The sequence below is a fragment of the Otolemur garnettii genome, unplaced genomic scaffold, assembly GCF_000181295.1.
Source record: "Otolemur garnettii isolate 467f Iridium unplaced genomic scaffold, OtoGar3 scaffold00062, whole genome shotgun sequence".
In the NCBI taxonomy this organism is placed as follows: domain Eukaryota; kingdom Metazoa; phylum Chordata; class Mammalia; order Primates; family Galagidae; genus Otolemur; species Otolemur garnettii.
The window spans coordinates 1,308,255-1,321,374 of record NW_003852457.1 but is presented as its reverse complement, the minus strand read 5'-3'; the positions used below and the strand labels follow the sequence as shown (position 1 = coordinate 1,321,374).

The 13,120-nt window shown below is 44.8% G+C and overlaps 1 protein-coding gene across 1 annotated transcript in view; it reads right to left on the bottom strand.

Annotated features, from left to right (window-relative positions):
* The window catches only part of TRAPPC9 (trafficking protein particle complex 9), a 727,753-nt gene that overhangs the window by 489,983 nt on the left and 224,650 nt on the right, over window positions 1-13,120 (bottom strand). Inside the window, exon 17 of the mRNA XM_003792853.3 lies at window positions 5,017-5,141. Coding sequence (XP_003792901.2) covers window positions 5,017-5,141 — 125 coding nt within the window. The remainder of the gene's footprint in view (window positions 1-5,016; window positions 5,142-13,120) is intronic.

The following is a 13,120-nucleotide window of genomic DNA, read 5'->3' as shown; positions in this document are numbered from 1 at the left end:
AGGTGTTTACAGAGCAATATTGTAGATGGAGGAGAGAATGGAACCTATTTGGCAGCCAGAGAACACACTATGGTAAATAGCTGCGGCAGTCTTTGCTACAGTTGGCTCTCTGACTGTTCTGCAGTCACTCCAGCCTCTCAAAATGCTTTATGCTCCAGGGCTCAGCTGGTTCCCAAATCTCCACATAGTCCAGCTCTGGGGTGTAAGTTGGATGCTTCTGACAGGCAAAGCTATGGGTAGCGGTTTGTGAGACAGAACAGCCTAACTCAGGTGAAAAGCCTCCTATTGCCTGTGTATTTCTGCAGCCCAAGCCCAGGACACAGCACCCTGGAGCTTTGGCCCCTCTCAGAAGCCCTTGCCATGTTCTTGTCATGTGGACACATTTTATGCTCATATCCAACTGAGAAAGTAGACACTAGTCTGTCTCCCTTTGCAGTTGAGGACAGCAGGGCTAAGCAGCACTACGTATGGCCTCCAGGATAGAGATGAGCTGGGCAAAGGCCAGACTCTAAGTCACCTGCGTGACTCCATGACTCTGCTTATTCCGGAGCTGCTCTTGCTGTTAACAACCTGCAGGTCAGAGACTGACCAGGGCTGAATGACCAAATCCCATTTTTCTCTTTACAAAGCACGAAGTTCCAGGTAATGACTATTTCTTGATTTGGGCCAGCTTTACTTCTTTCCCCTTAATTAGGCTCCTTTATTATTTAAGCCTCTCGACAACTCTACAAAGGAAGCATTATTGTTCCATTTTACAGATGGAGAGGCCTTACTGTGGAGCCTGGCTTTTATAAATACTATTTCTAATATGCATCACTCCCATAATCTCCATTTTCAGTCCTAGCAGATTCTTCACAGGTCTGCAGGAAGAACAGCCATGAACATGGACAGGCACCGTCACTGCTGGCTGAACATGGGCAAGGATCTTTTCAAAAGATCTGAGGGAACACATGTATCTTTTCCCACTTCTTGGTACTCCCTAGAAGCCACTTTCACTGACTTACTTGTTTCCATGACTACGCCATTCCTCAGTGATAATTTTATAGATCTAGCACAATTCCAATTAAATCATACCATTCCTGCTTTAGGGAGAAGGGCTCTGTAACAAGCTCATGGTGCCAGATGCCCCCACAGACAGTGCCACCAGCTGTTTCACTTACACAGGTCCTGCCCGCTCCTCAGAGAAGCCCAACTACCACAGAAGACAAATCTTGACAACTAGAAAATGCCGCATGATTTCACAGGTTTGAAATTACCACCACTGGATCTCAGACAAACTAAATTGCTCTCTTTTACCCATGATGGCTCCAATATCCCACCCGGGCAGCCTTTGATGGTGCCATGTCTGTGAGCAGGAATGCCCTTCTCAGATCTTCCGTGTCAGATCTTGTCCTACATAAGAGTTGAACCCCAGGGTGAGGGACAGTAGAAAGGATGTGGACCTTTGTCCTTCCTCTACCACCCACCAAATCCGTGAGCTTGGGCAGGTCTTCCCTAAACCCCAGTGTCCTCACTCACCGCATAGGACCCTTGCAAGGATTGAGTAACTTAGGAATGTCATGAACTGAGCTCAGTTCCTGGCCCTTTGCACACAATCTATAATGTTAATTCTTCTATCCTCAATTTCCTAAGAAGACACCAGTAGAGGCAGGTGCCCAGGATGTTCAATAGAAACTGCAGGAATCTCAGTGTGGTTGAAGGGTGGGATGGGAGTTCTGCAACAGAGAGAAACAATGAACTAGACGGTTACCAAGCCAAAGCACAAAGGGCTTGAGTACAGAACACAGAGGCTCTGGGATTCTGATGCACAAGTAAAATTCAGGAGGAAGATGTCATAAGAGAAGAATGTAGCATAGCACAGGGGGCAAAGACCAAAGTGGGTGACTTAGACAGTGTCACGTGACCTGACGGAGGCTTCGTTTTCTCAGTGGCAGAGAATACCATCTATGCAAACAGCGGTCGTGATACTCTGGAAAAGCGTTTCTCAACCTGTGGGTCGCGACCCACAGGAACTGTATTAAAGGGCCACGGCATTAGGAAAGTTGAGAACCACTGCTCTAGAAGGACATACTCAGTAAATGGTAGCTATGTTTAAATAAAGACATTTAACTACATCAACGAGCATTCATCCACATCTATACACATTTATAATCGTTCAGACAGAAAACACCACATTCACTCTTGTAACATCCAGTTGAAGAAAACAAAATTCATGCCACAGGCACCATTACTCAACCAAGTGTGAACACCATCTCCTGAATTTTGAAATTTTACCCTCAGCTATAAGAGTTTATCCTGTGGGAGAAAGAGAAACCCTCTCGTCATCTGACAGAGTACCTAAAATGTGTTAGACACTCCCAAAGAAGTGTGAATGACTAAGGGATGGAGGAGCCTCTGAAGCCCTTCACAGCCTGACCACAGCTCCCTCCAGCCCTGCACCACGTCTCTGCACTCCGGCACACCAGTCACGCGGCAGAAGGTGATGCCCATGCAGACCATTTCCAACTTCAGGAAGAGCTATCCCCACCCTGGGTCACTGGCTCACTCCCATTTGTTCTTCCTTCAATATTCAAGTGCCACCTCCTCTAACAGGCATTCCTTGACTTCCTCTGTGTGGCCATAGCAATGAGCTTCACCTGTCATCTAATTGCTTTTTCTTGTTTTATTTCCTTCTGTCTTGCCCACCAGCTCCAGATTCCCCGAAGTCGAGTGCTGTCTGATACACTCCTGCATGCCCATCATCTGGCACCCTACTCAGGCATCACAGGTGCTTAATAAACAACGCTCAGTGATAGCATGGTACTGGCCACATTTCAGCTGCTGACATGTATGGCAGCACCTGCCCCCCCCATGAGACAGCACTAAAAAGTAGGCCCCTGAATTTCATCACTCTGTCCCACCTCCAGGGCCAAGCACCACGGTTGACCCATGAATGGAAAACAATATATGTTGTGCTTTAAGTAAACAAACAGGTAGAGTAAGGGTAGCTCAGAAACAGGTCTGAACCCAGCCTCAGTAAAGAGTCACAGTGCTAAGGTGGGACCCTGTCCAGAGGAACACAATGCCCCAGGTGCGTGATCAAGGCCAGAGGGCACAGGAGCACAGTGGTGGAAGGCAGAGCTGCTCACCAGGCTTCACTGTATCAAGGCAAAATGGACGGAGGGACAAGGGGGCAGGGGAGAAAACCTCATCTCTGGCCTCCACCAGGGAAGAGATCTGGAAAAGCACGAGGAAAGGTGAGAGGAAGACACACAGCAGCAGGAGGTGGAAAGTGAACCACGGGCAGTGGAGTCTGTGGGTGGGGCTGCTCTGTGGACAGCCTCTGACAGGGCTGAGTGTAGAGAGAAAAAGTGGAGACTGGTTGGGCTCCTTTCCCAGGGAAGAGTCCATAAACCTGTGTCTGAATTTACATCATAATTCAAATAGATACACCACCCTACTTTTGCATCAAAACAGCTGGTAAATAAGTGTAAGCACCCTGGCCCCCAAATTTCCTTAGGAGGCCACAGCAGCTAATCCCTACTATAATAAGGGGAAATAAACAATAAAAGGAATCACACATTGAATAAGCAATTGTATTCAAAGTAATGGAGAAGGCTGTAAGGGGTCCAAGTGCTCAGACAGCAAGGGCGTCCACACAGACATGCACCTGCTCCTCACCAGACACAACGGAGCTGCAGGAAGGTACAGTGAAACTTAAGCCTTCCTGTTACTCTGTCGACTTTTAGAAAATAAACACTTGAGATATTAATGAGCTCAAAGCTACACCTTTCCAAATAAGTATTTTTCATTCATCCTCAGCTTTGAAAATAATCAGAAAGCATATGGGTACAGGGCAGGGTGCCATTTCCAGAATGGCTTAGTGAGAAGTGTCGCTAAACCCCTGCCCAGATAGCAAAGATAAAAATGTGCAAAGTCATCAAGACAATCATTTAAAGATGTTCTGAACTGAGCAAAGGCATACCACAATTGAGGAGCACTTATTCATGATAATCTGCTTGGTCTCAATAAAAGCAAGAGAGACGGTATATGTTGCCACATAAGAGAGAGCCTGAGGGCAGCTTTCTATGGTGGATGCAGGCCGGGCACTGAGATTGGTGGCCAAGTTATGATGCTGAGTACATGAACACAAAGTCAGAGGGTGGTGAGGCTGAGGGTGTCGGGAAGCTGGGGGTGGTGTGAGGCCAGCCTTCTGGGGCCTCCAGCCTCCTCCCCGGCCTCCCTGGCCCAGCCTCAACCCCAGCAACTTTCCCTGCTGTTGGCTCCTCTATTCCTGTGCTGCTGCTGAGAGTCTCCATCCACACCCAGCCCACTGGCCATCAGGCAGCTATGGGATGGTTCCCAACCATACCAACAAACTCTTTCTCCATTGCAGGGCAAAGGGAGAGAAGATCCTCTCCCTCAACCTAGGTCTTCCTAGCTGTGATCTACCTTATTCCCTCTCATGACCTTGCTTCAGACAATATCTCACATTTCTCCACCCTTCCACCTTGGTGTAGTCAGAGCAGCCCCAATCCTCAAACTCTGCTGTACCCTAACCCACAAGCATCTCGGCTAAGCCATTCGTATGATGCTAACCAGTTGATGCCCCTCTCGGATTCTGGCATGAGGATCATAAACAGCATTCCCAAGGCTGGCCCTAAACACACTCACCCCAATGCAACTGCACTGCCTGTGGCCCAGCCTCAACTCTCCAGACCTTCAGTTCAGTCCTCCTGCCATACACAGCATCAGGAGAAGGCAGAAAATACTCTACTTTAATGGCACTCTTTGAGTCAGCCCACAAAATCTCAATGTCTCAAGGAAAAAGAGTTTGCAACACCACAACACAATATGCTCAAGCACCACTGGGACTTATTTCCAAAACACTGTACAAGAACAACAAAGACTAAGAAAGCAGCTTTCAAATACACACTTCCTTTCTCTTCTTAAAAAACTCAAAACTCTGTTTCAGAAAAGGCTTTGCAGAAACCACCCACGGCACTGGGAGACTCGTCTCCTGCAGAACAGACTCACCTTCACATGGCTGAAGTCGCCAGCTCTGCTGCTCTCAGGTGGGTTCACAGGCTTGCTCTCCACTCGGGGCCGAACGACCTGTCGGAAAGGACTGGACAGAGGAAAGCCACTCACACTGATTCCATCTAAAAAAGAAGAAGAATTGTAAGTTAGCTTGATTTTTTTTTTTTAATGTAGGGGGTCTTATTCAAGGACAATAACTGCTGGAGCCTGAAACAGGAGGATGGTTTGAGCCCAGGAGTTCAAGATCAAAGTGGGCAACAAAGCAAGGTCCCACCTCTGAAAAAATAAAAGTCACCGGAATAACATTCAAGTCTCTGTCCTCACTGAACTATCTTGTATTAATGACAACTGCCTATGAATCTTCCACGAGCATGCATTCATGCCTACTACGCCTAAAAAGTAGAGAATGGACTGCCCTAAAAAAGAACAAATTCTTTCCACCTGCAGTTGACGGCCCTCAGGTCCCCAAGTGTTTATTTCCTAAAAGTTGACAGAGTAACAGGAAGACTTAAGTTTCATTGTACCTTCCTGCACAGTCCTTTTGAGCCCAGACCATGCCAGGCCCATCCCTCCCCTGGGGGCCTCTGCACAAGCTGCTCCCTTGGGCTGGGTGCTTCTCCTCCAACTTTGTGGCCAGCTCCACCTTACCACTTTATCTTAGTCTAAATGCCACCTCCTCTGCCAATTTCAAGCAGCCATCGTCTTTGCCATAAGACCCCATTTTCACCTCCAGAGCACTCATTGCCATCTCGTTTTAGTTGCTAATGTTCACTGCTGCCTGATCAGTCAGTCCTTTCTGTCTCACATCCCACACTCAATCCTGCCCTCCCTCAGCACCCTGGTCCAAGTCACGGCCTTTTGCATCCTGGCTACTCCCAAGTCACCATCACTCCTCTACTGTCTACTGTCCGCACAGTGGGCACAGGCAGCATACTGAAGTATAAGTCACACCATACCCTTTTCCCACAGTGCCCACTTCACTCAAGAGGAAATGCCACATTCTACACAGGTCTCCAAGGCCACCACCTGCTCTGGCCTCATTCCCTCTCTAATTCCTTCCCATTGACTGAAGAGAAGACCCCAGCTGAATCAGTGAGTTGACTATAGTTTTATTATCTCTCAAGAACATAAAGAGATTTACCCCTAACTTATTTTCCAGTAGCTTAAGTTCCCTAACACAAAGCAGCTGGCATGTAGGAGAAGCATATCTATGAGTGTGTCAAGTATGAGAGACTTCCAGTGTAAAGCAGGCCAAGAGAACAGACAACCAAAGGCAGTCTGTGCAAGTGCTGAGAGTTCATACTAAGTTTGGTGGAAACAGAGATGAAAGAGCACATGGTAGAAAATGAGATTGGCAAGATGCCAATTTACGTCATATGGTACTTTATAGTTTACAAACTTGACCTGTTTTAAAGAGCAATGAATAAACTCCCCAAAGTCACATTAGGAGTAAATGGTCCTAGACACAGTACTACACATAAATGGACGTTTAGTAAACCTGGTTGGAAGGAAGGAAGGAAGGAAGGAAGGAAGGAAGGAAGGAAGGAGGGAGGGAGGGAGGGAGGGATCGGTGGCAGATCTGGAACTTAGACACTCAGTAATTTCCATTCCAAGCCTACTACCCTTCTCACTATGCATAGTTGTTGGGGAAGAAAACATAAATGGTTGCACTTCTCAGACAAACTCATCTAGGTAATTTCTTTCTAAAAAAGTAAAGTTTCTTGTGATAAGATAAAGAGTGCTTATTTTTAATTAATACAAAGCAAATATTTCCAAATTCCCAGTCACTGAGACCCAAGTCCTTATGTCTAATATCTCTTTGCAAGAACTCATAATTAATCAAGCATAATAGAAATAATTCATAATTTTCTTTTAAAATAGAAAAACTTCCCTTAAACATCATTTGCTAAGGTATTTTCCATTAAGTAATTCAATTTTCAGGATGTCAAGAAATATTCCACTGAAGTAAGGCAGAATTAAATTGTTTAGAGACTTGAAATCTTCAAATGCTACATTATCTTAAATAAGAAAATAGTCTACTTTAAAAGTTTATTATATCTTATGTTCAATCAGACACTGAGCGTCTACAGTAAGAAAAATTACAAATTGATCCTTTTCTATTAGCAATGGCTGTAGAAGACATCTATGAAGATCGTGACTAAGCCTTTAAGGGCAAGCTTTTCTCCACACTTCCAAAGCGTCAAGTGCAGGCAACAGAAGCAGAGGCACATCTGATGCCCCAGAGCAGCTCAAGCTGAAGAGGCACGAAGCAGCACAACACAAGATTCTGCTCCTGATGACAAGGCAATGCAGACAGGCTCAGCCAGTGAGAACAACCGGAAAGCAGGGACAAGGAGTCTGAAAATCCACTCAGGCATTAGAGCACTAACAAGGACAAGAGGGCTATGAGCTAGCAGAAGAAAATAGAGACATGAGCCTGACCTGAAATTTCCCCTACTGCTGCCTGCAAATCCCAGATTTGACCCAGAGGCAGAGAATCTGGGCAGAGCTTTTAACATATCCAAGGACTAGATGTAACACAATACCACCACCAGGACCCAGCATTCAGTGCTCCCCACCCCCGACAGAGAGGAGAGAGTAAAGTCCAATGCTTTATTAGGACCCCAAAGGATGACAGACAGAGTGAAAGACAGACTAGAAATAAGGCAGCTCTCCGAAGGATGGGGCACACTTTTGAATCATGCAAGTCCCTAAAATTGGATTTAGGCATTTTTTCTAACAAAATATATTGGTCACTCCTTGTTCTGCCCCACATTCTTTCACCTTTACACGTTGTTAATTCTCTTCCTTCTGACCACCCTCCTGCATATGCTCAGATTCCCAAAATCTCTTCCATGGTTCAAATGCTGCCTGTCCCATAATCCCTCCCCAGGTCTCCAACTGAAAGCAAATGCGCCTTCTGAAATACAGCATATTCTCTGTCCCCAGTCCCGTGCTCAAGTGCGACAGCCCACAAGCAGGCGAGGAGCCAGGCACAGTAGGTCTGAATCTTGGCCCCCACCCGCTGGCTGGCCTTTACCAGGTTACATAACCTCTACGAGCTCCTCATCCCTAAAATGAGAATAATTAGAACAGATAAACTGTAGGATTATCTTGAAGAATAAGTAAATGACTGCACAAGAAGTTTTTATCACAATGCCTGGTGCACGGCAAGCATTCAGTAGAAACTGCCATTATTACCACTGCAGCAGCTTACACATGTCTCTTGGGTTTCTGACACAACTACAAACTCCTTGAAAACTGAATTCTTGTCAAATTCATCATTGTAGCCCTCACAAGAGCTGACACAGGATCTAGCAAATTGTAAGCCCTTCCCAGTAAATAGTAACTAATTTGGATTAATAAATTACAGGGTCAAATTTGACATTTGATTTACACACACACACTCAACAAAAATTCCATCACCCCAAAGTCATAGTCAATAACCTAATACTAGTTAACTTAAAATTTCATCAGGTTTCTCTCATTTGCAAAGATTTGATCAAAAGCTGCTAAGTTTAAGTAAGTTAATTTTCATTTTCTCATTCTCCTAACACCATGGACACAATGTATAGAACCTGTCGACTACACCCTGATGCCTGCTGTGAAGGGAACTAGAAGTATGAACAAAGTCATTTGTAAAATGTAAACTCCACATTTTTTAGCATCCTACTCCAGAAATTATCATTATTATTATTATTACTAAGGCCCAGTGCCCAAAAGGAGTATGCCATCTCCCTGCCTGCCACTCCCCCCTACCCCGCCTGGGAAACAGCTGGGTCAGCTCTTCCCTTGGGAAGGCACCCATCATCAGCAAACTACACAAATCCTATTACTGCCCAAGGACTGAGATTCTTTTTTAGCTTGGAAGTATCAATCCTGTTTTATACTTATAACGATGCTAAATTCTTCATTTCTGGAAAGGGCCAGAGGCACTGGCCATAGTGGAGAGAGGCAGTGAGCATCTGTGCAGCTCTGTCTGCCCGGCATGCCCCTCCTCTCTGCAGAGCACTCCCTCTCTATCCCATGTGGTTCCGGAGGGATCAGGGGCAACCCACCAACAGAAACTAATCAGAAGACACAAAAGGGTCATGCGGAGTCCATCTATGAGATTTCAATTACAAATCTGAGGAGGAAAAAGAGTCAGGTATGTCTTCCTCTAAATCACATGCTATGAAGATACAGCTATGAGGCCTTCCTGCAGTCATCCTTCCCAGCACTCGCAGAGACTCTAGGGCACTCGCGTAAGTCTATTAACCCTCCTTGTCATTGCTCTAAAATGGGAACCAACTCAAGGAACTCCATGAGGTAACAGGTATAAAAATGCTTTGGAAAAATACAAATTAGCAACATCCTGGAAATGGCAGCCTCTGGAATATGGGCATTTAAAAAGGAGGGAGCTAAAAATTACACCTGAAATTTGCCTCCTTTTTTGGGCACAGACTTCACAAACTTGGAATCTTCGATATCAGAAAAATACTAAGAAAACCACTCTATAGATTCTTGATAGACTAAAGAAGTCTGTTCTCTAATCCAACTGAAAATGGAAAAAACAAATAGCATATAAATTACGAATGGGAACAGAATATCACAGCATAGGCAGAAGGCAGAAGCCAGCATTTGGAAAACTAAAAATGATCCCGAGGCCCATACAAGAACAGAGCTGGAGAGAAGAAGGGGCAGCTGCAGAAGGATAGTGAGAGAGGCAGTGGAATAAGATGTCCCAAGCAGGGCAGCACATCCTTAGAAAGGGTCGTGAAGCTTCTCTTTCCAGCTGGGGTAGAGTGGAGGGGAGAAAATTATGTTCAATCATTTGGCCAATTTTTTTTGCCAACACAGGCTATCACAAATAGAACAGAGAACAGATTGAGATGACAACTAATAGGAAGACAAGACCAAAAAAGTTACAAACAGATGAAGGCTGCTTAGTAGAAAGACCAAAAAGTCTACTGGATTTATCAGGACAGAGGGTATTTAAGAATGATGTGAGTCTGGCAGATGATCATGAATAAAACTGAGCTTTTAGAGAGAATTTCATAGTTACCATTTATAGTGCTCAATTTTTCTATTAAGAGCATTTCTGTGGGCAATTCAGAAATATAATCTTGCATGCTAAAATAATACTTCTTTCTTGAATTCAGCAATATTACAACTGTGATGACAATTGGGAAAAATGACAGCTGAAAGCCAGATTTGTACTGAGGAAAGAAAAACCACAGTCACAATCAAAACAGCTCTATTAGTAAGGACTGCCGGTGAACACCACAGGCTTGGCTTGGCACTGGGCTCTTGGTGCACGCCCTTTGACTGACTCCCCCTCTGCACAGTAAGTTTTACCTGGTCAGTGCTATAGATGAGGAGGCTGAGTTTCAAAGAAGATACATAGCTTGCTCAATACTACACTGTCCATCAGAAACAACCAGAACAAGAAGTCAGGACAGTGGGAATTGCTGCTACCCAGCAAAACTGGGCCCAATAACACAGTTCAGTCTTAACACTAAGCTCACCATCCCCGGCAGCTCTGCAGCACACTGCAGGGGTACAACCATGCGCCCACATTCCACTGAACCTACTGAGCGGACACAGCCAATGGCGTAAGCAGCCATCTCCAGTGGTGGGGTCTACTGACTGGTGTGTCCATTTGGCACACTTTCAAAAGAGATACCACAGTGAAATGTAACTAGAATGAAATATGTTAGCAAAGGCAAAAGAGGCAACAATCTCTTAGTGGGAGTCTGTCTGAGTTCGCCGTTCCAGATAGAGCATATTTTTGAGACGTGTTCTCATTTATTCATAAAATCTATAGGTACCCAAAAAGCCCATCTGGTTATCATAAAATACCCTCAAGAAAACCAAAGCAGTAGAAGCAGTTGGCTAAGCAATTAGCCAATACTCATCCTTAATTTCCATAGAGAAAGCAGCATGTTCATTCATTCAGAAACTTTGAAATATACTTAGGAAAGAAAAAAAAAATAACCACACAGAAGCATGAGCCTTCACATGCTATTCAGATGGCAGCAGGCCTCACTTTCCATGACAGCCTCACCTTGAGACTCTCCCTGCAACAGGACCAGATTTGAGGTCTTCTGCCCTCACTGTTACTGGCCTTTGTGTAAGTGGATGCTTCATAACTACCAGATGAACACATGAAATGTGCTGGGTGGTTCCCAACTTGTTCTAAACTTAGATTTTGGTGACAAGTGCACAACTCTGAATACGCTAAAAATCATTGAACTTATGGTATGTGAATTTTATATCAACAACGTTTTTTTAAAAGTAAAGGAGTAGCATAATTGTCTTAGGATACAAACATACCTCAGAGGAAAACAAAGATAACAGGAAAAGATTATATCCAAACAAATAACAATTAAACCAGCAGCTAATCTAGCCACAGCGGAAACCAATGGACAGTGATAATTCATCTACAAAGTATCAAAGACATGTTTTCTGGGTGAAGAAGTGATCTAATATCATTTCCTAGTTACCAGGTGATGAGAAATATCTCATAGGGTCAGGTGCTGCGTGACACACAGGTGGCCTGTGTCCTCCTCCCTGCCATGTCATGCACAGGGACAGTGACACAGAGGTGGTCCCTGAAGTTTTGTGTAGAGTGACCTGGAACTGCACACCTGTTTGAAAAGCAGCTAATGAGAAGGGGGTAAATGAATGACTTTGTGAATCAATGACATCATGAATGAATAGGTAAATGACCGTCCTCCAGCAAAAAGAAAGAAAAGCAGGTTATTGCTCGGCTTTCAAATCCAAGGATTATTGGGGAACTACTGGTAAATCATTTCAGTATAAGAATGTCAGAATGGACTGCTCAGAAAAGTAGTGAGTCCCTTGTCACCAGAACTGGCCAAGTGGAAGGCAGATAACCTCTTAACCGCCATCGTCTTCTCTCCTGGAAGCAACTGCAGAGCTGTCCGCAGCACCAGGCCTTCCCCTGCTGTGGGTCTGGGTTCAAACTCTGCTGTGTTTTCTGATCTTTTGCAGAAGCAATCTGCCAAAAGGAGTGCCAGGCAGGGTCAAAGCCCTGGGGGCTCTCCCCACCTTGCCCCTCTGGCCTGAGCAGAGACGCACAGTGTCACTGAGGACCCACTTCAGGCTTTAAACCTTTTACATCTTTTTTACAGGTGTTACTCCATTTCTAAAATACACAAACAAATTAACATCAATTCTCCAAAGAAAGCCACAGTTAACTTGTTATTTTAGGTAAAAATATCAGAGAAAGAAAACCAAAGTACTGTTAGTTTGAAATTAAAGGAGAATGCTTTTTTCATAAGATAATAAAGGGAGGATGACGGTGTCTCAAGCCAAATAATGACATGTGCTTATTCTTCTTTGAGAAACTAGAAATTCATAGCATAATCTGAATGTGTTGTGCAGTCTTCACATGGGTCCCAAAGCACTGCACATCCCTAAAAGATGGTGAAAGTCATCATTTCCTCACCAAACAGTCAGCCAAATCAAAGAAATCATGAGGTGGGGCATTGATTTTAAAAAAGTTCTCAAAGGTGGCACCGTGGCCCAGTGAGTAGGGCACTGGCCCCATATACCAAGGGTGGCAGATTCGAACCCGGCCCCGGCCAAACTGCAACAAAAAAATAGCCAGGCGTTGTGGTGGGTGCCTGTAGTCCCAGCGACTCAGGAGGCTGAGGCAAGACAATCGCCTGAGCCCAGGAGTTGGAGGTTGCTATGAGCTGTGATGCTACAGCACTCTACTGAGGTCGATAAAGTGAGACTCTGTCTCTAAATAAATAAATAAATGAAAAGTTCTCAAAAGCAAAGGCTCACCTATCAACCCACAAAACCTTTCTTCCCCATCAACCAGTTCTAATCTTGTGGCCTGAGCCTCTCAAGGACTATCTTCACCAGAGCTTCCCTTCTCTCCCTCACTCCCGCTTTCACATACACACACTTTTCAAAAATGTTAAGTTCTTGGGATTTGCTTTACCCTTCTCTGCCACAGAGCTTTTACACAGGCATAAAAACTACAATCCCACCCCATCATTTTCACCTATTTAAGTGCAGCTCCTTGTGTAAATCTTATCTCCATCCCCATTTCCATAGAGAAGCCTTCCCGAGCCCTTGAAATCAG